Source organism: Symphalangus syndactylus, chromosome X (genome assembly GCF_028878055.3).
Source record: "Symphalangus syndactylus isolate Jambi chromosome X, NHGRI_mSymSyn1-v2.1_pri, whole genome shotgun sequence".
Classification (NCBI taxonomy): domain Eukaryota; kingdom Metazoa; phylum Chordata; class Mammalia; order Primates; family Hylobatidae; genus Symphalangus; species Symphalangus syndactylus.
Window position 1 is genome coordinate 150,738,002 of NC_072447.2, and position 24,053 is coordinate 150,762,054.

General features: G+C 40.8%; 1 protein-coding gene across 1 annotated transcript in view; it reads right to left on the reverse strand.

Annotated features, from left to right (window-relative positions):
- Nucleotides 1–945: 945 nt before the first annotated feature.
- Nucleotides 946–24,053, reverse strand: part of LOC129476122 (HCLS1-associated protein X-1) — a 49,382-nt gene continuing 26,274 nt past the window's right edge. Inside the window, exon 2 of the mRNA XM_055268737.2 lies at nucleotides 946–2,029. Coding sequence (XP_055124712.2) covers nucleotides 1,125–2,029 — 905 coding nt within the window. The 3' untranslated portion in view covers nucleotides 946–1,124. The remainder of the gene's footprint in view (nucleotides 2,030–24,053) is intronic.

The following is a 24,053-nucleotide window of genomic DNA, read 5'->3' on the forward strand; positions in this document are numbered from 1 at the left end:
GCTTGTATCAGTCAAGATTTAACCAGAGACCAGAACCAGCAGGAGATATATACTAAGAGAGTCACTGCAAGGAATTGGTTTGCATAACTGTGGGAGTTGGCTAGACAATTCCGAATAAATAGGGCAGGCTGTTAGGAAGGGCCTGGAACCCTTGGGCATAGGCTGAAGCTGTGGCCCATAGACAGCAGAATTTCTTCTTCAGGAAAGCCTCAGCTCTGCCCTTAAGGCCTTTCACCTAACTGAATCAGGTCCACCTATATTATCTAGGATAATCTCCTTTACTTAAAGTTAACTGATTATGGACTTTAGTCACATCTGCAATACATCTTCATGGAATGCATGGGTTAATGTTTGACTAATTGGGGACTGTAACCTAGCCAAGTCAACATACAAAACTATCACAGTGCCAAACATGGAGAATGACTTATAATGACTACTTGGTAGATGGTAGACAGAGATACTGTTGGAATGCTTCACGACCATGAGCAAGACATAGAAGTGTTTTGAGAAGTAGCCTGGGGTAAAACATGAGATTCGGAGTTGGAGAGACCCGAATTCAGATCCTGTTATAGCAATTTACTAGCTGGATACATTCAGGCAAATGACATTTCCTCTCAAAGCCCTTGTTTCCTCATCTGTAAATAAATGTGAGATAGTACTCCTGACAGCTGCCCTGTGAGGTAAGTGTTACATGAGATTAAGCAAAATGCTTAGAATGTATAATAATTCAACAATGGTAGAAATTCCACTTTTCCCATTTGTTTTCTTCTTAACCTCTCTGGTCATCTGCCTTCTTATCTATAGCATGAGAAAAAATATAATACCTACTAATAGTTTTTTAAGGCTTGAATGAAATAATGCATTGGATCTTTAAATGTGTATAGTAAGCACTCAATAAATGTTAGCTGTAAATATTCATATTTTTTAGTGTAAATAAAGGTTTTATTGGTCAGTTTGGGTGAGTGACAAACTGACATGCCCCCAATTCACTATTCCACATATCCAAGCCCCTGAGGGGGAAAGAGGAGAAGCTAAGCTTATTGATGGTGCACAATGGATGAGAGGTGGAAAGGACTTGAAGGCCTCTGAGGGTTAACAAGGCTACCGGGACTGGAACCAAAGTCCTAGGAATAAGTCCAGGATGGAGAAGGCATCATCCAGGGCTGGAGGTCTTGGTGATTCTGGATCATCCTAGGACTGCTATCTGCTTCGTGTTGGGTTATGGTGGTCTCTGTCTGGCCCTCACTGTCCACCACAGTCCAGTGCTCCTCCACTGTCCCATCTGGCTTAGTGATCTTGGTCACAGAGATGCTCTTGAAATAGAATCTGGGCTGGGGCTGTAGAACCGGGCCAAGACCCTCCTGGGAAACCCGGGAATCAAGATCATTGTCCTCTCTGGCTCTAGGATGGGGATCCACAGGCCATACGTCATCAAACCTGTGAAATGGTCTCTGGGAACCCCAGTCTGGTGCTGGTTTGGGGGATTCACTTCTTGCATCACTCTCCAAGACCCTCTCAAAGATCCTGGGCTGGCGACTATCTGGATACTTAAGCATTGATTCTCGAAGTGCCTGTCCCTCCCGCAGTCTCTCACCAGGTGTCTCTGACTCAGAACCTGGAAGTTCAGGAGGATGGAAAGGCAAGGTCCAGGCCCCCGTATTGCTGAAGATGCTATTGAAATCTTGTACTAGGTCATCAAAGCCAAAGTTATCATGGAAACGTATCCCTCCTCCTGGGCTGAAGCTGAAGCCAAAGCCAAATTCCTCGGTGGGGTGGGGGGGAGGGGCGGGGTGCTGAGGACTATCGAACCTTGGGTTCCCACAGCCCCATGAGCCCCCTTCTTCCTCTTCTTCCTCATCATCATCTTCATCTCGAGTCATCCCTCCAAAAAAGGGATCTCTGTGGCTCCGAGGTCCAGGAAAGCCGAAAAAGCCCTGGAAGAGATCAAAGAGGCTCATTCCCATATTAGGACTCGAATCTTTGAACCCCTCCAGTGGTCCATTCGAAGAAAGGGGAAACCTGCGCAGCCCTGTGGGAAATTGAGCGAGGTGGCAGCCCATATTACTATTCTCTAACCATCGCTTCTTGCAGTTGGGCTTCCAATAAGCACAGAATAGCAGATAGCTTGAGATTGTCCACTCAGAGGAAGCCTGGAACCAAGGATTTCTATGTTGCTAGTTGAGGGCAGATTCATATGCTTAGGGATCTAACCAAAACCTTGTTTTCTTATGTGAAATTGGGGACCTGCCTTCAAAATTGTAGATATTTTACCTCCTTGTATAGTATCTACAGGCAGAGACAGATTTTTCCCTTAGGAGGTAGTTAGGAAGTTTCCCTTAGGAAGTACTTCAAGTGAATAAGTTTTTAGGATTAAGTCATGGAAGTTGTATCTCATGAGGCTCTTCCCAAACTAGGGCACAATTTCCTATTAAAATGAAACCAATATTTTGCAGATTAACCATGCACACCAAACCTGAAGCCTCCTCTCCCCTATCCCTTATTTCAAACCTATTCCCAACTCTTATAGATTCCCCCTACAATATACTCTGAATCGAACAATTTCTCAGCCCTGCTGCTACCACTGTAGGCCAAATCTCTATTGCCTCTGACCTAGCTGCTCTCTGCCCTCCACTGTAGCCTCATTCTAATCCATTATTTACAAATCAGCCAGAGGATCCTCTAGAAATGTAAGCCTGATCATGTTATTCCCTTCTTCCTGCTCAACAGCCTCTGCAGGTTCCTTACTGCACTTAGGATAAGGGCTAATGTCCTTTATGACACACAAGACCCTTCATGGCTTGGTCTCTGCCGACCTGTAGTGGACATTGTTGGTTTGGAGCAGCTCAGTATTCATTCTTTCTTCCTAACTACATTCCACTTCCTAACTACATTCTACTTTTCTTTTAGGAAATGATTTCTTTCCCATTGGATATAGTCTGGGGGTACCATCAGACAGGCACTCTGTCCTCCCCTAGGTGGGGGCAAGCTCATATTGAAAACAAGACAATTAGGATACTCCAGGAACTGGAGCAGAGGGACAAAGAGGCAGAAATTGGTTAAAGTTGATTCATCCAAGTGGGTAGCACCCAGACCTGGCAATTTGTATGCTGATACTCTTCCTGGACTTCCTACTCCCTAGCTCTTTGAAGCTTTCTAAATCCTGTTCATTTGAAAACTTTTCTATCAATCCTTTAAGCTCCCAATATCCTTCCCCAAACTGTTTCTCCTCTGTCATTTGTATCACTTTTCCTCTTTCTCACTCTGATCCAGTTATATTGCTTGTATTAGTCTGTTCTCATGCTACTATGAAGAATACCGAGACTGGGTAATTTATAAAGAAAAGAGGTTTAATTAGCTCACAGTTCTGCATGGCTGAGAAGGCCTCAGGAAACTTACAATCATGGCAGAAGGGGAAAAGGCACATATTACATGGTGGCAGGCAAGAGAAAGCATGTGTGAATGCAGTAAAAACTACCATCTATAAAACCATCAGATCTTGTGAGAATTCATTCACTATCCTGAGAACAGCACGGGGGAAACTGTCCCCATAATCCAATCACTTCCCCCCCTCCATATGTGGGGCTTACAATTCAAGATGAGATTTGGGTGGGGACACAGAGCCAAACCATATCAATATGCTACATTACCTTTGCTCAGAATCTTCTTTCCCCACCTACTTTAGTCAGGTACTCACTCTCAAGATCTCAGCTCAAAGTTATTTCCTTATGATGCCTTCCCTAATTTCCCTCATTAGTTCAAATCCTTCTATTGGAGGTCTTGTGGAACTCCGCTTTTCCTCTACGTAGCTCTTAATGCAGCTGTTATTTTACTGAGTTGTGTGAAACTTTGTTTCTCTTGCTCCTAGAATGCTAATTCCAAGAAGGCAGACATTATATTCATTTTGTTTACTGATGCACCCTTGGTAGTGGGGCAGTGCCTACCATATACAAGGCTCCCAATAAATATTTGTTAAATAGATGAAAGCAAAATTTGTGTAGAAACTTAAGCCAAAATATGATACTTCTAAAACAATTCATGCTTGTTGGCAGTATAGCCATAGGAAAACACAGTCAGGCTTTTCTATAGCCAGGGGTACCTTAGTGGAAAAAATTAAGACATACTGAAATAGTTGTGACTCACCTCAATAAGACAAATGCTTGGAGATTATGCCCGCAGAAGTCATATTTCTTCATTCATTCATTTACTCATTCCTTTATTATCTACTCATCCATGTAGTCAGCAAAAATGTGTTTAGAACTCAATTACTGGGGCTCCAAAGATGAATAGTGAGATCAGATAAGCTTTGAGTATTAAATATGTATTTTTTGTTATAAATATAACCAGTTAATACAGAGAAAATATAAGTTATCTAGTTATTTGATGTAGAAATGGATATGCAAATAACTGATATTTTTTTCCTAAGATAATTGCCCTCATACAGTCATCAAAATAATGTTCATTGGGTTACTATTTTTATTTTCACTTTTAAGACAACCTTCCTAATTATTTTCCCAATATCATGGCTCTTTATCTCAGTATTAGCAGAGACATCTCCAGCTTTCATTACGTGATATCCCCAAGTGTCTCCAACTAGATTGTGGAACATTATGAAGGTTTTTACCATGTTCATGCTACATAATTTTCATTGGCCGTGTTTCTTAAAAAAAAACACACACACACACATACTGCATATTTTAAGAGAGGAGATAAGTAAGTTATCAAATAAAATAACAAGATAAAGTTCTGTACTCCAAAAAGATTGGAAATTAATCATGTTATCTTTTAAGAGTCAGCTTCCATCTATGATTTTTCTAGTCTCTCTCTCTCTCTCTTTCTCTCTCTCCCTCCCTCCCACCTTCTCTGTCTCTCCTAGGGTTTTAAAAATATTCCAGCCCAACTCTGTCCATACACAATGAACATGTTACTCTAAATTCAATAATATTGCAGTTTTTAAAACAGCATAAGTGATTGCTTCTTTGTTGTTAATCACTTGCCCTGCTTCATTCATTCATTATACTCAGAGACTCTGAGATTAAGCCCCCAGGCTGGAGAGCTTCATATGAATCCTTTCTTTTTTATCTGTTCCAAGTTAGATTAAGTCTAGGTCCTGTTTAATGAGGTGCCACTGCTGGGTTTTCATGCAGAAAGAGTTCCTCATCCTCAGTGGTATGTATATACCAAATAAATTATCTTTTATTTCTTGAATCTCTGACTACTGCTTCCTGTATGAAAGACTATGATTATGAGCTCCCTGGGATCTGGGCAGCTGGATTTCTTTGATATGGATTTTTTTTCCTTTTCATCAAAGCCCTATCTTGTTTTTTTTATTATATTTAGGGTGTGTGAGATTATGAAGAGTTTTGTAGACAGCACCAAGTGCCATGCCATGATGAATTGAGTCAAGTTATTGAGTTAGGACTCTCCATGCTCCAGTCAATTTATATTCTTTGCTATAATCTGTTTATAAATGAGCAAAACTACTTTATGTTTCTGCCACAAATTTTATTGTGTGTGTGTGGTCACATGTGTGTTTGTGTGTGTTTTGGTGGGAGGAATTGCTAATGTTTTTATTTTTCTTGCATGGCTGTGCACACAAATTCAATAATTTAATTTCCCCTTAAATACTGCTTTCCCGAACATCCAGTTTCCAGATTAAAAAATGCATATGTAGGAGTGTTTGCAGTGTGCACTACATTCCTTGAAGACTAGTCTCACAAGGCTCTCTCATCACAACTAAGAGTTGTCATCCTGGCACTACTAAAGTGTTCACTGCTGCTGCTGAGATAATGGTACTGCTTCCCCATGGGCCTGCTTGGATAGACTGGGACTCAGCAGCCCCATAGTAAGGTTAGGAAATAGTCAGGGAGGTGAAGAAGACAAAAAAAAATAGAACAAAAGGGTGGGTGGTGGAGGTAGAAGGGAGGAGAAGAAGTTCCCATGGAAGGCAATAACACATCAGTACTGCCAACACATTACCCCCAGTGGCACCATTCCCAGCCCACAGTAGACAATCTGGATCCACAAGTCTGCTTTTTGGGACAAATTAATGTGTTTGGTAAGAACTCACTAGTAATGAGGCCAGTGTCTTGGGTGATGTTATCATACGGTCCACTTGGCTTTGTATAGAGGAAAAATAGTTTCCACACACTCTTACTGCTGCTAATTACCAACAAAGAAAACCAAGACAGAGAGTAAATGGCAGAGTACAGATTTCTACCAATAACCACAAATCAAATGCTGCAGCAGGTTATATATAATTACAGCCTATCCTTACAAAACCAATTATAAGAGAACAGGTGGATTTTACCAAGCTTAATATTCTGCTAATTTAGAGCTCTGTTGCAACACCATGCCAGAGCAGTGAATCTCAAACTTTTTCATACCATGCAGCAACAAGAATGCCTATCCAAACTCTTTGAGTAACCACATGAGTCTGTTCATGATTAGAAGCTACAGATCCGGGGGCTCCAGCTGTCCCAGGTCTCACCCAACCAATATGAGAACTGAAGGAATGAATATAGGGCCACCACTGTACCCTACTAGTTAGATGATCTCTGTTCTAGACCTTTTCAGCAAAATGGGATTCTACCACTTCATTTTAAAGTCAACTTTGATGGAATTACTCTAATAAGCACGTTTATCGATTTAAACTCTTGGATATGTATGCACGTGTGTGTGTGTGTGTATTTCTGTGAAAGCATTTCTATTTTTTTTTGTTGTTGTTAAATCATTTCTCTTTCAACTTTATACTTCCAAGACTGAGTCATAAGGCTTATTGCCCCAAGGGAGGAGAGGACAAAACCTGCTCCAAACAAAGAGGTTGTTGATCAGCTGTAAGTCTTAAAAATTGACTATTTTGAGACCATAGAAAGACCATTGTCTTGAAAAACCAACTCTGTTGACAGATACAATTATTTGCTATTTTTTTTTTTTTAGTTCTCATTTAACATATGACAAACTGGGCATAGCTGCCTGGATCATGGAGGTTTACTATATTCTAAAAATAGAGAAAACTCAGGAAGTGAGAAAAAAAGTTGAAATAGTTTTTTCTGTTCCTAGTTAGTAAGGGAAAAAAAGAGAGAAGAGGGAAGGAGAAGGAAGAATTCACATGCTGGAATGTTTCTTGTCCCTACTCTTGACATACTTTGGATTGGCCTTGGGACTCTTGCACAGGCCCACACAGGGCCACATCCAGCATGCTTCAAAAGTAATAATAATACGGGATGAGCAAAGTAAGGAAGCTGGCCATGTGTGCTGAAGGCAGTGATCAAGGATCCCCATGGACTGGATAAACTGGAAGATTCAACATATCCTGGTGAGGGAGTGAGGAGGGGCTGAAAATGCCTGTAGTTGGAACAAAATTGTCTCTATGATTGAGGACTTCCAATCTGAAGAAAGGTGATTAAGACTATGGACCCTAGTGCTGAGTGTCAGCTGGTTGCCTCGAAAGGTCAGATGGAACTCACTGTACCTTAGATGTCACTAGTCCAGGGGGCAGAATACAGCACGGAAGTCTTCCCTTAGCCATGGTTTCACTTTCTATGGTTTAACTTAGCCACCATCTACCACAGTTTAAAAATATTACAATATTTTGAGAGAGAGAAACCACTTTCATATAACTTTTATTACAGTATATTATTGTAATTGTTCTACTTTATTATTAGTTATTGTTGTTAATCTCTTAGTGTGCCTAATTTATAAATGAACGGTTATCATAGGTATATATGCATACAATGTATTATGTATTCGATTTTATACTATCTGCAGTTTCAGGCATCAACTGGGGGTCATGGAACATATCCCCAGCAGATAAATGGGAACTATCATAGCTGTTCTGTTACAGACACTAGCTAGGATCTAGGAAACATCATGTGGACTCAGAGACGCTATCTCCTCTGCCACCTTAGAGCAGATTCTAAGGTGGCCTTCTATGATTCCCAGCTGCTGGTGGTCACAACCTTGTGTCATCTCCTCTAGTTGATTATGGGCCGTACCTGTGACTTGCTTCCAACCAACAGAATGTGCCAAAGGGGATGGGGTGTTTACTCCCATGATCACATTATGTCATATGTCAAATATGAAGGGATCTCACTCCTGTGATTATGTTATATTATACAACACTCTGTCTTGCTAGCAAACTGTCTCAAGAGTCTCTTATTTTCTGCTGTTGGCTTTGAAGAAGCAAGCTGTCATGAACCCTACTGCCACAGAGAAATGAATTATGTCAACAACCTGAGTGACCTTAAAAGTGAATCTTTCCCCAGTGGAACCTACAGATTAGAACCCAGTCTTGCTCAGTACCCTCATTTACAGCCTTGTGAAACCCTGAGCAGAAGGCCCAGTTAAGCTGTGCCCAGCTCTCTGATCCACAGAAACTTTAATACGTGTGTGTTGTTTTAAGCCACAAAGGTTGTGATAATTTGTTATGCAGCATAGAAAACAAATATACCTAAGGTCACATAAGCCTCGGCCCCCTTGTATACCTACAGACCACCTTCTTTTTTTTTTTTTTTGTGAGATGGTGTCTCGCCCTGTCGCCCAGGCTGGAGTGCAGTGGCTGGATCTCTGCTCATTGCAAGCTCCACCTCCTGGGTTCATGCCATTCTCCTGCCTCAGTCTCCCGAGTAGCTGGGACTACAGGCACCCGCCACAATGCCCAGTTAATTTTTTTTTGTATTTTTAGTAGAGACGGGGTTTCACTGCGTTAGCCAGGATGGTCTTGATCTCCTGACCTCGTGATCTGCCCACCTCGGCCTCCCAAAGTGCTGGGATTACAGGCGTGAGCCACCATGCCCAGCTAATACCTGCAGACCACCTTGAAGAAGAGGAGAGGAGGAGAAGCTCTGAAAAAGAAAACATTTATCCAACAGAGACTGAATTGAAAAAAGACCATTAAAAGCAGAAGACATTGAATTGGACTGGGTTTACTCAACTGCAAGACATTTTTCCTAATACCCAAGAGTGTGGGGGTTGCCAAGCTCATGTGGATGTTTTGATAAACTATAGAGAAATAAGGTACTTTTTTTATGTCTGAGTCTAGTGAGAGTAGATTAGTGATACACACACATACCTGCATACACAAACGCTTCAGACACACTATCGTGGTTATCTTGAAATTTATGTTTGGAGTCATTTTTGGGAGTTTCAATTCTTCTTGGATCCAGAGCATTCATGTCTATGATAACTCTTTACTTTAACCTGATGTTAAATCGAGATCAACTTGTGAACATCGAGGAGAACAAAATATATTAATGAGCCCAATAAAGATCCTGTTTCTTTTCTTTCTTTTCTTTTGTTTTTTCCCCCTGAGGCGGAGTTTTCCCCTGTTACCCAGGCTGGAATGCAGTGGCATGCAATCTCGGCTCACTGCAACCTCTGCCTCTGGGGTTCAAGCAATTCTCCTGCCTCAGCCTCCCAAGTAGCTGGGATTACAGGTATGTGACACTATACCTGGCTAATTTTTTTTTTTTTTTAGTAGAGACGGGGTTTCACCATGTGGGTCAGGCTGGTCTCGAACTCCTGACCTCAAATGATGCACCACCTCAGCCTCCCAAAGTGCTGGGATTATAGGTGTGAGCCACCGCACCCAGCCCAATCCTGTTTCTTTGAACACAGTTTAATAAAATGAATAAAGCCTGGTATCTATGACTTCTGTTTGTGGGGTTTGGACTACTCAATATAATGAGCCTTCATTTGGAAAACTATCTTCATCTGTAAGAAACTTTAAGATATGGAGGAAGCATTAAAATGGCCCAGTTGATTAATTATACTTGGACGGACTTCAGAATTGTTTATGGCAACGCAGCTGGGAAACAGCCACTGGCAGAGTTCAGGTGTCCTTCGGCAGCCACACGGCTTGTGTTGACAGTGTGAAATGAAAGGTTTGCATTCTGACAGGGAAACTGGCATAGGTCACAGGCACCATCCAGGATATTGTTCACTTGAAGTTCCCTGAGTGGACTCAAATCTCTCCAAAAAGAGATGCACTAGTAGAGATTGTTAGATTCAATCTAACAATCTTGCCTCTAACATTTTGTTAGAGGCAAAATGATGGTTGGCACAGTATTTGTCTTTCCTACTCAGCTGTGCCAGAGCCGATCATTCATAAGTAGCTGCTCCCCCATCACTTTATAGCAGGGGAATTCCCTTGTTGTGTACCAGATACTTTGCTTCCCTGATCCCTTATTCAGTGTGGGCAGGACCCATTGAATTTCCATCCATTTGATACATGAGGAAAGATTCATCTCTACACTCCTCAAATGAGGACCCAGGACTCCTGTGAGTCCTGGGCTAAGAAATGCCTCTGGGCAAGAATAGGCCAGAAGGAAATAAAAGGATATATTGTTTTCCTTCCAGAAATGGACATGAGGATGGGTGCAGAGTTCATCTGTCTTTAGGAGTGAGGTCTTGGCAGTGGTCACACAAGCAGCTGGCCACTCCAAGGGGTTGGCAAGCTGCAGGTGCAGCCCAGGGCTTTAAATACAACAATGCCTACAGTGCAAGGAGAGAGGAGAAATCAAACTGCTGGTAGTGTTGTGAGGTTCTTCCTCTTCTAGTTCATTTTCAGCAAAATTAAATGATCAACTGCTCATTTGATTTTTCTCACAAATGCATAAACCACTAACAAAGAAGTTATGGAACACAATAGATATGCACTGAGTTCACTGAGTTATGCTAATTTCCTCAAAAAATTGTGCCTTTTGAAAGAGAAAATAATCATTCTTAGGACAGTGTGGAACAACTTCCTTTAATAAATTTAAATCTACTTTTAAATATAAAGTTTTAAGTTGAGTAGAGTGGGCATGGAGATAGGGAAAAGGGAGAGAATTACTTATGTCCATGAGTTCGTGTGTGTGACTGTTTTCTTGAAACAGACACGGTGGTTTGGCTACTGCCCCATCCATATATTATACTTCCTAGAGCTTAGGCAGTCTACTTTTTCAAGAGGAATAGCAAACAGTTTGCATTCCTCTACATCTGGGTATATATTGGGGGCACTGAGCAGGAGGCCTTCTTCCCACTGACTCCTTTAGAGAAAAGAACAGTAACATTTCAGCTCCATAGTGGGCTGTTATCAAACATTTTGAACGATAATCTTGTAACTGCTATTAATGTTGCATTAAAAGATTATTTAATGAAGGAGATCATGCCAGGAACAAGCATTATAATAACTCCAAACAGCCTGCCTTCCACGTACCTAGAAAAATTCCCTACTACAGTGGAAAGTGAAGATGAGCACTGCTTGCCAGTTCTAAATAATAGGCTTCACACCAGAATTATTAAGACCTGTTGCTTTTGTCATGTGCTCGCACACGTGTGCACATGCATGCATACACACACACACCCCTCATAGACAGAAGTACAAAATTGATACCAGTGGCTCACGACAAGTCGAACAGAAGTTTCTAGCTTCAACTGCAGTATTTAATCTGAGATAGTGGGGTAAGAACTTTATATAGAGAAACTCTATGGAGTCAACCTTAAAGTATGTTTTATGTACAAAAAGATTTCCTCTGCCCATCTCTCCCCAGTTTCTAGGTCCTCTTTTCTTTGGCAGCTAGGTTTTCAGAGGCTTGCATCTAAATCTGGAGGAAAAGCCATGTTTGGACTGAGAAACTGGGTGGCAAAGCAGAAGAATTACCTGATTGCAAACTAGTATAGGTATTTCTGGGTGGCAAAGCAGAACAATTACCTGATTGCAAACTAGTATAGGTATTACCTGATTGCAAACTAGTACAGGTATTTCTGGGTGGCAAAGCAGAAGAATTACCTGATTGCAAACTAGTATAGGTATAGAATTACCTGATTGCAAACTAGTATAGGTATTACCTGATTGCAAACTAGTATAGGTATATCTTTTTAGGACACACATCTGGTTGGTGTATTTTACAACCCTTGCTTTGGAAAGCTACTTTAATCTTCACCTGTGTGGAAAAGCAAAACTGAGACTGAGAAACAAAATTTCTGTACAGCAAACCAGACTTTGGCTTCTGTAAGCAAGTCCCTCAAACACCAAGAGCTTGTCTGTAGTTACCAAAGAAAAGGAACTATCCTTTATCGAATTTTTGTCATGCTGTAGGCTTTGAGATCAATGCCACATACATATCTGACTAGGGCAAGGTTTCCCAACCTCATAATTATTGACATTTGGACTGGAAAACTCGAGGGGCTGTAGTGTGCCTTTTAGGATGTTTAGCGTCATCCCTGACCTTCACTCACTGGATGTCAGTAGCACCACCCTCCCCCCAGTAATAACAACCAAAAATGTCTGTAGACATTGCTCAATGTCCCCTGGTGAGGAGCATATTTGCCACCAGTTGAGACCCACTGCTTTAGTGTGATTCTCAAATCCTATGCATCAGGTGCTATCATTATTCCCATTTAACAGATGGGGGAACCTGAGGCACTGAGAGGTAGTGGCTCACCCAGGATCATATGAGTAATGTGTGTCAGAGCTCCCAGCTTCTTCTCTTCTGTGCTGTCTCCAGCCTATTAGGTGATGAGAACAGCAGAGTGGATGATATGGTTGGGCTCTGTGTCACCACCCAAATCTCATCTTGTAGCTCCCATAATTTCCCACATATTGTGGGAGGGACCCAGTGACATAATTAAATCATGGGGCGAGTCTTTCCCATGCTGTTCTCATGACAGTGAATGGGGCTCACGAGATCTGACAGTTTTTAAAACAGGAATTTCCCTGCACAAGCTCTCTTCTCTTCTCTGCCACCATAAGAGACATGCCTTTTGCCTTCTGCCATGATTGTAAGGCTTCCCCAGCTATGTGGAACTGTAAGTCCAATTAAACCTTTCCTTTGTAAATTGTCCAGTCTCAGGTATGTCTTTAACAGAAACATGAAAACAGACTAATATAGTAAATTGGTACCAGTAGAGTGGGGTGTTGCTGAAAAGATACCTGAAAATGTGGAAGTGACTTTAGAACTGGGTAACGGGCAGAGGTTGGAACAGTTTGGAGGGCTCAGAAGAAGACAGGAAAATGTGGGAAAGTTTGGAATTCCCTAAAGACTTGTTGAATGGCTTTGACCAAAATACTGATAGTTATTATGGATGATAAAGTCCAGGTTGAGGTGGTCTCAGATGGAAATGAGGAACTTGTTGGGAACTGGAGCAAAGGTGACTCTTGTTATGTTTTAGCAAACAGACTGGTGTCATTTGGCACCTGCCCTAGAGATTTGTGGAACTTTAAACTTGAGAAAGATGATTTAGGGTATCTGGCAAAACAAATTTCTAAGCAGAAAAGCATTCAAGAAGTGACTTGGATGCTGTTAAAGGCATTCGGTTTTATAAGGGAAGTGGAGCATAAAAGTTCAGAGAATTTGCGGCCTGACAATGCAATAGAAAAGAAAATCCCATTTTCTGAGAAGAAATTCAAGCCAGCTGCAGAAATTTGCATAAGTAACAAGGAGCCAAATGTTAATCCCTAAGACAATGGGGAAAGTGTCTCCAGGGCATGTCAGAGACCTTTGCTGCAGACCCTCCCATCACAGGCCTGGAGATTTAGGAAGAAAAAATGGTTTCCTGGGCTGGGCCCTGGGTCCCTCTGCTGTGTGCCCTGCAGCCCAGCTGCTCCAGGTGTGACTAATAAGGGCAAAGGTACAGTTCCGGCTGTTGCTTCAGAAGGTGGAAGCCCTAAGCCTTGGCAGCTTCCACATGGTGTTGAGCCTGCAGGTGCAACCTTTCTTTTGGAAATTGTCTAGTCTCAGGTATATCTTTATCAGCAGTGTGAAAAGAGATTAATACAGTGGGCCTGACCATCAGTTTGGGGCCATCTAGGAAGTAGGTTACTTCACATGTTGACACCTGAGTTTCTGTCCAAGCTTTAAAGGAAGCAGCACTAGAATTATGGCTGGAAGCCTGAGGACCTACCCCAGAATCCTTTGCTTCACACTCAGCAGTGACCATTATCATCATCATCATCATCACAGGCATGGAAGAGATTTCAGGTTTTGAAGATTATCTCTTTTCTAGCGCTAGGCCTCATTATCTTTCTGGATGTCTGGGTTTCAACTACAGCCAAATAGAAAGAAAAGGAGTGAAACACCAGGAAGATTGGGTTCTGATCTTGTGTAACTTTGGACAAATCCTTGCCCTTCTCTGTACCTCATTTGGACATGTGTGCAAGGAGAAGGTTAGACCTTATTATCTTAAAAGGCCATTTTAGCTCCAACATCTTATAAGATAGCTTAGCCAATATTAACTGTAACTTGTATTAGGTGCCCTTGGGACTCAGCATTGCTGGCTTAATGGCTATGAATTTGGTAAATGGTTTGGAGAAGGCTTATTGAAAGCATCTCAGAAATACCTTCCTTCTGCAGACTTAGGAGGACCTAGGCACAGACTATTTCCGAGGGAGAATACAGAGAGAGGAAAATTCCTTGTCACTGCTTATTTTTCTACATTTTAAAAGCCACTGCCACCAACCTGGGGAAATGCCACTGATTTGGCATCATGAAAAGAGTATAAAGACTTTTGCTCACAGTGCTATGGCTTTTATTAGATTTCTGGGGAAAGAACAGCAAAGCATTCCTTATTATATATCTTCAGGTCAGAATTGTATTGCTTTTGGCCAAAGGCCATTGCAAGACTTATAGAGCAAAGGGTAGATTCAATGTGATTTTTAGAAGAAATTGTAAAGATCAGAACAGAACTAAGTTAGAATAAGTCTCTGAGTATAAGAATTATCAACATTATAGTATTTTTTCCTAAAAGGAATAATCATTCTTTGCTGTTTGAACAAGGGTCTACAATAGCTTATGCTTCAGTATTTGAATAATTCAACACAAATAGACACTTGGAATATATGTCTGCAAAATGCCATAAGTAGTTAAAATTAGCCCCCAAACTTTTGAGCTATATTCAGAAACAGATGACTTTGTGTACAACCATGGACTTAGCTCACATATACATGTTTCCCAAACTAGGAGATTCTGGCTGGTTCTGCCTTCAATCATGAAAGTTAACATGCCTTGGAAATAGAGTGCTGTAAAGGACTGGTTCTCCACCTTGACTGCATGTTTGAAACACCTGGGAGAGCTTTAGAAGCTACTGTTGCAAAGGTCCCACTACCCAGGATTCTTACTCAATTGGCCTGGCATGTGGCTTGGGAATTTGGGGTTTTTAAAAGTCCTGCAGCCGAATGAGCAGGCAAAGTTAAGAACTACCCTGTAAAGGCTTTTCTGGAAGGTAAGTTTTTCCAAGTGATTCCTTTTTACCATCCCACAACTATCTGGGAAATTATATGTGGGAATGAAAACAGTTTGGGACATGCAATAAGTACTCAGTCAGTGTGTGCTCAATATGAATCTGAATCTGGAAGAAATATGCCTTTAACATAGCCAGGCCATCAAATGGAGTGTCTGATGAAATATAGTTTTCCATATTTTCTTTTTGCCTCCACTTCTCACCTCAACTCCAGGTGTATACATCCAGTTGTCCAATGGACATCTCTTACAAGTCCCATGAGGACCTCACTTCCCATACACCTAGGCCTGGACTTGTGCTTGTCTTTCACAAAACCTGTTTCTCTTCCTCGGTTCTCCATATTGGCAGTGAAAGACACCCGTCTAACCAGACACATAACTCATCTCCCTTCTCCTCTCTCTTCCCCACATCCACTCATGTATAGCCTTTTAAATTCCACATTAGAAATTTCTTTTTAATATGCCTCCTCCCTCCTTTTCTCTTTTTTTCTCCATCACCATCATCACTACTTTAATAGAAGGACTTCTCATCCCTTATTGCCTTCCAGAGGCTCAGGATATTTCAATGCTGGCTGCTAAATAGAATCATCTGTGGGAACTTTGAAAACATCCTGATGTCTGAGATCACCTTCAGATATTGGTTTCAAATGTTCTGGGATGGGTCGGCATATAGACTATTAAAAAGTAAACTCCCTGCTTTATAATATGTGGCTGAAGGTAAGGATCTCTGCATCTTATAGACTTCTCTTAATAACTTCCTGCCTCCAAACATGTGTTATCTGCTACCTGCTGATATAATCTTATGAAATTCCTGTTTAAACCCTTCAGTTGTTCCCTATAACCTCTATGGTAAAGCCCAGAGTCCTTTGCAAGGCACTGGTGGTCCTTGGAGATCTGATCCCAGCTGATTTTTATGCTCCATCCCTTACCAGGTCCCTTTTGCATATTACTTCATCGGCTCACATCCCTTGAGTTTGTTCACACTGCTCCCTCCCCTGAGTGCCTTTTCCTCCTTCTCTGCCCAGCAATAATTCATCTGGATCCTTTTCTCCTGGGATCCCCAAAATACATTGTTTAATCTTTGTTCTAGCACTGATCACATTGTAGACTAATCAAAATTGCTTAAGTGTTTGTTTCTCTACCTCACTCTGCTTCAAATTTATTTTTATCTCTTTGAGGACAGGGACCATGTCATACTCATCTTTTATCCCTACTGTGTGGGCATTGTAAAGATTCAATAAAGTGATTAAACCAATAGGCCAGTGCCTAGTTCAACCCTGTACATCAAAAGGAATAATATTGACACAATACAAATTATTTATGAAATTTGTTCTTCCTATTATGAGGCTGAGCCCAACATAAATTTGATATCTTGTTCTCAGGGGGAAAAAATGACAGTTTCTTTAGGTATTTTATTATGATCTCACAAATACAGTTTCTGATGTGAGTTCAAAATGACCATATTAATGTTTGCAAGGTACTGGAGAGGTGAGGGTAAGGGTAAATATAAGAGTGCTTTTAGAAAACTCTTTTGTAATGTTTCCAGGTTTGCACTCTGTTCATTATCCCAGCCCCATTCCTTTATTCAGATAGAATTTGGGTCACTGAATTACAGTATGGAAGAATTTTAGAGGAAGATCGATTAAGTGGCCCCTTTTGGTGCAAGAGAACTTCAGTCTGGCTCCTATGGCTTTAGTAACTTTGGCTTTTACTATCTTACCATGTCATTTCCAGGAAAGTGCTTAGTTAAAATAAATACGTAGCTATTTAAATACCCAGTATCAATCAACTGACTGACGATATGGAGCCCATCAAATTGTCATTTGTCCCTCTCCCAATCATCAATTTTTGTGATAATTAATATTTCATGATAATTCCTTAAGTGAATTATTCTATGCAGATATATATTTGGGTTCCTTGGTGAGTATTTTTGTATGTATTTATATTATACCTCATTTCACAAAGGAATTAAGGTAACTTGTAAGAGGACAAAAAATTACATAAAAATTAAGAAAAAATTCCAGGGTTATAATGGTTGTAAGTTTTAATAAAATATTGGCAACCACAGGGATAGAGGTTTCTAGGGTCACTTGAGGGAGGAAAAATAATGCACAAGATAGCTTTTGAAATTTTGATATTAGATTGTTATCTTGGATTTTATAGAACAAAAGTAAGGCATGTATTTTTTATAAAATATTTACTATAAAGGAAAAAGTTTCATGACTGCTTATTCTGTACTTTACTGATTTTATGTTAAAAATGTAAACAAAGATTATCAGCAGTATTTATTACAAATATTTCTAGGACTCTGTTATCAAGTAACAAACTGGAACATTATCCAATAATACCTCGGCAGGACAGACCAGAGCCCAGGATTACCTTACTTTTTAAAAATGGCAGAGAATGGGAGGAGAACACAAGTATACAAGGAGAAAAGTCACTAGGGACAGCCAACACAGTAAATAAACAGAATAATAATAGCAGGCCAAAAACTTAGTTTATTACTTGTACACAGCAGCAATTTAGAATTTGTGCAGAGATAATGAAATGCCCTATAATCTGATTTCCAGATTAAGTGTGTCATTAAGATAAAGGTTGAATAGAAGCAGGACTAAGGTATGCCCTTGCTTCACTCATGGTCAAAGAACTGGCAATTCCTACCTTTATTTCATCTGGGGTGCCGGCGAGAACCTGTTGAAGCAGAACTGAGAGACGCCTATCAATGATGATGCAAGGCTATTTGTCCAGAGCTGATTTCTTGTGACACAGCCAGAGGCTGCAGCAAAATCTACAAATGCAGCAGGGTAGTGTTTAATAGGGCTTCATATACTTTGTTGTACAAAATAATAAAGACGTTTTATTATGTGTAAAATTCTTGTGCACTGAGAGCAAGTCATACTAAACTAAACTTAATGCCCTAACCATCTATTTAAAAAGAGTTTTCAAAGTGTTATTAGAGTCATTTGATCAGGAGATTGTTATAGATGTAATACATCTGGTTTTCTGCAGTGTTTGATATTTACTCATTCAACAAATATTTGTCGAATAGCTGCTATCTGCTACTCCATGCCAGGCACTTCTCTAGGCACTGGGGAAACAGCAGTGGACAAAACAGTTAAAAACCCATGTTTCTTGGAGCTGACATTCTAGTGGGAAGGAGAGAAAACAGTCAAGTAAATAATATAGTGTATCTGCTGATGTCAGTGCTGGGGGTTACAGAATACTTGGCCAGTGGGGCCTGAGATGGGATGGGGGATATTATTTAATATAAGATAATCAGGGCAGGCCTCTCTAATTAAGTGACTATGAGCAGAGACTTGAAGGAAGGAAGGGAGAAAGTCATGTGGCTGTCTGGGTAGAGTATCCCGGGTGGAAGGAACAGCAAATGCAAAGGTCCCAGAGTACAAATGTTAGTGTTTGAAATGTGGCAAACATTTCTGGACTACAGCTGATCGTGCCACGAAGAGAGCGAAAGGAGAGAGGAGGAAAGAACAATGGCAGGAGGCGAGAGGAAGGGCTCAGTTGTAGTGAAGACCTTGGGGTTCACTGGGAGCAGAATGGGATGTCATGTTGTCCTCTGGCATCTTGAAGACGGAGAAATGAAAACTGAATAGAAGTACAGGTAAGTGAATTCCTGGCTGATGAAGCCACTACATCTGAAGTGATGATTAATGGATCAATGTAACAATGGAGCGAGGTCTCCAAGTGGCCTATCATGGAGTTCTGCACTTGGCTGTACCATCATATGCAATTCCTTTGACTTGGGTAAGTAATCATGATTATATTAATAATAGCTAATACTTACCCAGCACTTACTGCAAGCCAAGCACAGTTCCAATTGTTTTACATGTGTTCCCTCATGTAATTCGCACAACAGCTTTATGATTAAGTGCTGTTATAATCATCACTGATAAAGCTATGGAAACACTAAGATGCAAAATAAAGTGCCCTGCCTGGGTCACAAGGCTAGCATGATGGTGACCTGGTTCCAGAGTCTGTCCTCACAATCATTATACCACACCCTCAACATAGAACACATACATGGTCACCAAATTTTCAGATAAAACAAAGCTGCCATAAATGATAATATGTTCGCTGACAGAAGCAGGGTTCATAGGAGACATATTTTTCCGTGGTGATCTAGAACATGAACACACACACACACACACACACAGACAAGACTTATATAGCAGTATTCACTTTTACTATGTGAGTTGTACTCTATCTTTTCTTTTTCTAATGTTAATTTTTTTAAATAAGACATGACAACCAAACAAATTTTACATCTCAATAACAGGTCCCAGCCCACAGTTTGAAAAACAGTTACCTACAACAATGTATTAGTGAAACCTAAGTCCTCCCAGAATACAAAGTTTCACTTGCATTTATCACCCAACTCACCTATATACATATGTGTACCCCCTGTCCAGATATTCTCTGGTAGTTCTACTCTCTAACTGAATAAAGAAGAGCCTTATGAATGGGCTGTGGGGCAAATGGTATTCTGGCTATATTAAAAAGTTGACCCACAGAATAGAGGGACAAGCGCCCAGCTTTTTCATTAGGGAGAGCTCACATAACTGAACCAATGGGCAGATAGCCAGAAGGCAAGTTCTATGTCCAGCTGTATAGCATAGACTGGAGCATGGAATACATTGTTCACTGACGTGTCAATGACTTTGTGGTTGCACTTGACAGAAATTCCCCCATTATTTTGGAAACAGGTTTGTCATCAGCCCTAGTGTTCTGTGAGTTTCATTTTTTCTTGAGTGTCTTTATACGTATTTTAAGAGAAAAACTGCATCAAGAGCTGATAATCTTAACCATGATGTGGTAGATAGTTTTTGCTAAAATTCAAATCTTATTATTGAATAGTAGGAAAGATAAATTTTATGTTTTATAATCCCCTTCCTTCATGTCTTTTTTTTTTCTTTTTAGCATAACACACTATCATTTGGGTCCTGGTCATTTATTGTCACTATTTTTCATTTATGACAGGGAACTAGATCTTAGATGATCATTGATTTATTTTGATGAAACAGTAAATTTCCTATCCCTAAACACAACATAGAAATATAAAAATACCAATTAGGCCAGGTGCGTGGCTCATGCCTGTAATCCCAGCACTTTGAGAGGTTGAGGCGAGTGGATCACGAGGTCAGGAGATCGAGACCGTTCTGGCTAACATGGTGAAAACCTGTCTCTATGAAAAATACAAAAATTAACTGAGTGTGGTGGTATGCGCCTGTATTCCCAGCTACTTGGGAGGCTGAGGAAGGAGAATTGCTTGAACCAGAGAGTGGGAGGTTGCACTGAGCTGAGATTGCACCACAGCACTCTAGCCTGGCAACAGAGTAAGACTCCATCTCAAAAAAAAAAAAAAAGAGAAATTCATCTTTACATATTTAAACTACCATTAATGTAATGACTTGGGAAGTACATCTTTTTGCAATATGAATTGGTCTGTCTGCTATGCCACAGGCTCTTGAGAACTTGCCATGCCTGTAGAACAAAGGCCACATGTCATCTCAGTCCTCTTACCTCTCTCTCTTCCCCTCTTTGAATGACTCTCTTTTCTCTTGGTCTTTCATGATAGCATTTGCCCTTCACTTGGTACCAAAGCTCTTGTATAAAAATGCAAGTTCTGAAAGTTATATTAGCATTTAATTACAAGGTGGCCACTAGATGAAAGTGATACTTTTATAATAATAAATGAAAATATAAAACTAAATAATTTTTATAAAACTTCAAGATCCCTGAAAATTTGTCATTTGGTTCCAGTTTGAGAAACATTGAGTTACACAATTGATATATTTCTAATGAAAGATGCTACTATTTATTCAAAGGAAATAAAGTATTTTATGGTGGGAAATGTTAAGTTTATCCTGTGGCTTTCCAGGGTGAAAACAGCAAAAACAAGGCTGATGTTATATAGTTCTTTCTCATAACAATATGAGCACACCAAAAGTGACTTTGGTGGAGCAAAGGCAATGTGGTTCAAGCAGGGACCATTCTGGTGGCCAGGCTTAATCCCAGGGAAGAGTGTAAAGAAGCTAGTAAGGTGGCTAGTGGACTACAGGTCCTTCAGCTTGGTGTCTGGTGTGGCACTGTGCTTAAGAGCATAAGCTGCCAAAAAGAAGCACGGACTAGAGAGTCACAGATCTGGATTTCAATCCTGGCTCCACATCCTGTGCTGATTTCTGTTATTTTCTCATTAGCCTGAGGTATTTAAAATATTTCTAATTGGCAGCAGTGTGGCTGTAAACACAAAAGCCAACATGGGCACTAAAATCACAAAGCAGTGCCCAGTTATAGGGGGTCATCCAGATGGTTTCTAAAATTCTTACCCTGATATTAATATTTTAGATCTTCTATCAAAGTTAAAATCCACACTTTAAAACATTGTTATGTAACTACAGAACCTCGAGAATATAGCGGTGGACCTTAGCTTAGGAAAGTGGGTTCAGGGAAGTCCCAACATTCTGTAGTAAACCTCAAGTCAGATTAGACCTTGCCTTATTTGAGGATGAAGTAACTGAGCACAAGATCTAAGAAAACAGTATATCTAAACAGGACTGAGACAGAATGTACCTTACAGCCTGTCTACTCACACTGCAATATGCATGATAATCCCGGTGTATCGTGTAAAATGCAAATTGCCATTCTGCAAGACTAGGCTGGCCTAAGATCGTGCATTTCTAACTAAGCTTCCAGGTTATGCCATGCTATTGATCTGCAGACCACTCTTTGAGTAGGAAGGGATTAGAGCTCTGGTTCTCAAATTTGGCTACATATTTGAATCCCATGGAAAGATTTAAAAAAATACTTACAACTTGGGCCCACCTTCTGAGATTCTGATCTAATTGATATGGAGCCTGAGCTAGGCATCATGGTTTGTAAAAGCTCTCAAGGTGATTTTTATTATGCAGCCAAGTATGAGAAGCACTGCTTTAGAGAAAGCACCCAGAAGTAGGTGAATAGAGGGGTGGCAAGAGGTCTAGAAATCATTCCACATAAGAGACAGCTGAAAACAAACCAGGTTATTTAGCCCAGATTAAGAGAAGTATGTGTGTGCATGTGTGCATATAAGGTCTCTGTGTTCTTATATTTGATGGCAGATAAGTAGACTGAGTCTGATTGTTGCAGAGGGTACAGCTAGGGCTGAAGGATGAAAGCTACAGATTAACCTGATTTCAGCTTTTCAGTTTAGCACAAGTTTGTGCTTTCTGACCTATTGGGCTGTCCAGTAAAGGAACAATCTCTCTGACAGAGTAGTGAGTTCCCCACCTGTCAAAGTGGAAGCTAAGTGCTGGTCTGCTGGCTGGGTTTCAAAAGGCTCTGTATTAGTCCGTTCTCACACTGCTATAAAGAATCACCTGAGACTGGGAAATTTATAAAGCAAAGAGGTTTAATTGACTCAGTTCTACATGGCTGGGGAGGCAGGCCTCAGGAAAATTCCAATCATGGCAGAGGGCGAAGAGAAAGCAAGCACATCTTTACATGTCGGAGCACAACAGGGGTGGGGAGTGAGGGGTTGGGGGTGGTTTGAGGTGGGTGGGGTGTGCCACACTTTAATACCATCAGATCTCCTGAGAACTCATTCACTATCGTGAGAACAGCAAGGAGGAGGTCCACTCCCGTGATTCAATCACCTCCCACCTGGCTCCTCCTCCAACACGTGGGGATTACAATGTGAGATGAGATTTGGGTGGGGACACAGAGCCAAACCATATCAGGCTCACTGCAAAGGTTGGGAGTTTGAGCTATCTGACCTCAAATTTTCCTCCAGAGGGGCACGGCTCTCAGAAGCCCCCTGATTGGACCCTAATGTCTGCCCTAACCATGTCAGGGTGTGATTCTGGAAGTTACTTTATTCTTTAAAAGTTTGAGCAACTGGAGAATAGATATAGCCAAAGAGACCTCATTATATGACTAGGGCTTTAATTATAAGATGACTTTTTTCCTTTTAAATTTGAATAGTACATCATTTTTATGCAGTTGATCAAATAATAAACCTACCTTCTCACCCTTATTTGTGATTGCATTCATAAGCCATGAATAATTAGAAATAATATTTGAAACAAAGGTCTTCTGGGCTTATCTCATAAAAAAATAATTAAACCATAATGAAATTTCATAAGAATAATCAGCCTCCCTACCCCCATTCCCAAAGACCCCCCCCCCACACACACACACACACACTATATTTAATATTTCTCAAAACCAGGAGAATTAGTGTGGGTTGTTTGTTCTTCCATGTGTCTCAGCATAGTGCTGTGCGTGTGTGTCTGTGTGTGTGCATGTATGTGTGTAGTCTTTGGGTGATGTTGTTTATCTCTGTTAGATTTACCCTCATTTTGTGTTGACCAAGTGGTCAAATCTCAGACCTCTCAACAGAGGCAGTGTGGGGAAAGCAAATGGGCTTGGGAGTCAGAACAGGGGTCAATCCTGGAGCTGCCATTCCCTAGCTGCCCCATGATCTTGGGCAAAGTGCTCTAAGTCATGATAATAATGCCTTCCGTATAGAGCTGTGGCCGTGATCGCTAAGATAACACCTTTTAAGTGCCTAGTGCAGAGCAGTGCTGGGCACATTTAGGGGCTCCACAAAGGGCAACTATTATTGATATACTGCCAGTATGATTTATAAGCCCCTGACTCCCAGGCACTACATACGTATAAATGAGTAGTATGTAATCGTGAATGGGCAGCTGACATTCCCCAAAATGGCAGCTGTTTTGTGTTTGCTGATCCAGAATGCCTGAAAAGTGATTTACCTACAGACAACGCAATTTTTGGAAAAATGTGGAGAATTAACAAATCCAGATATCTGAGATT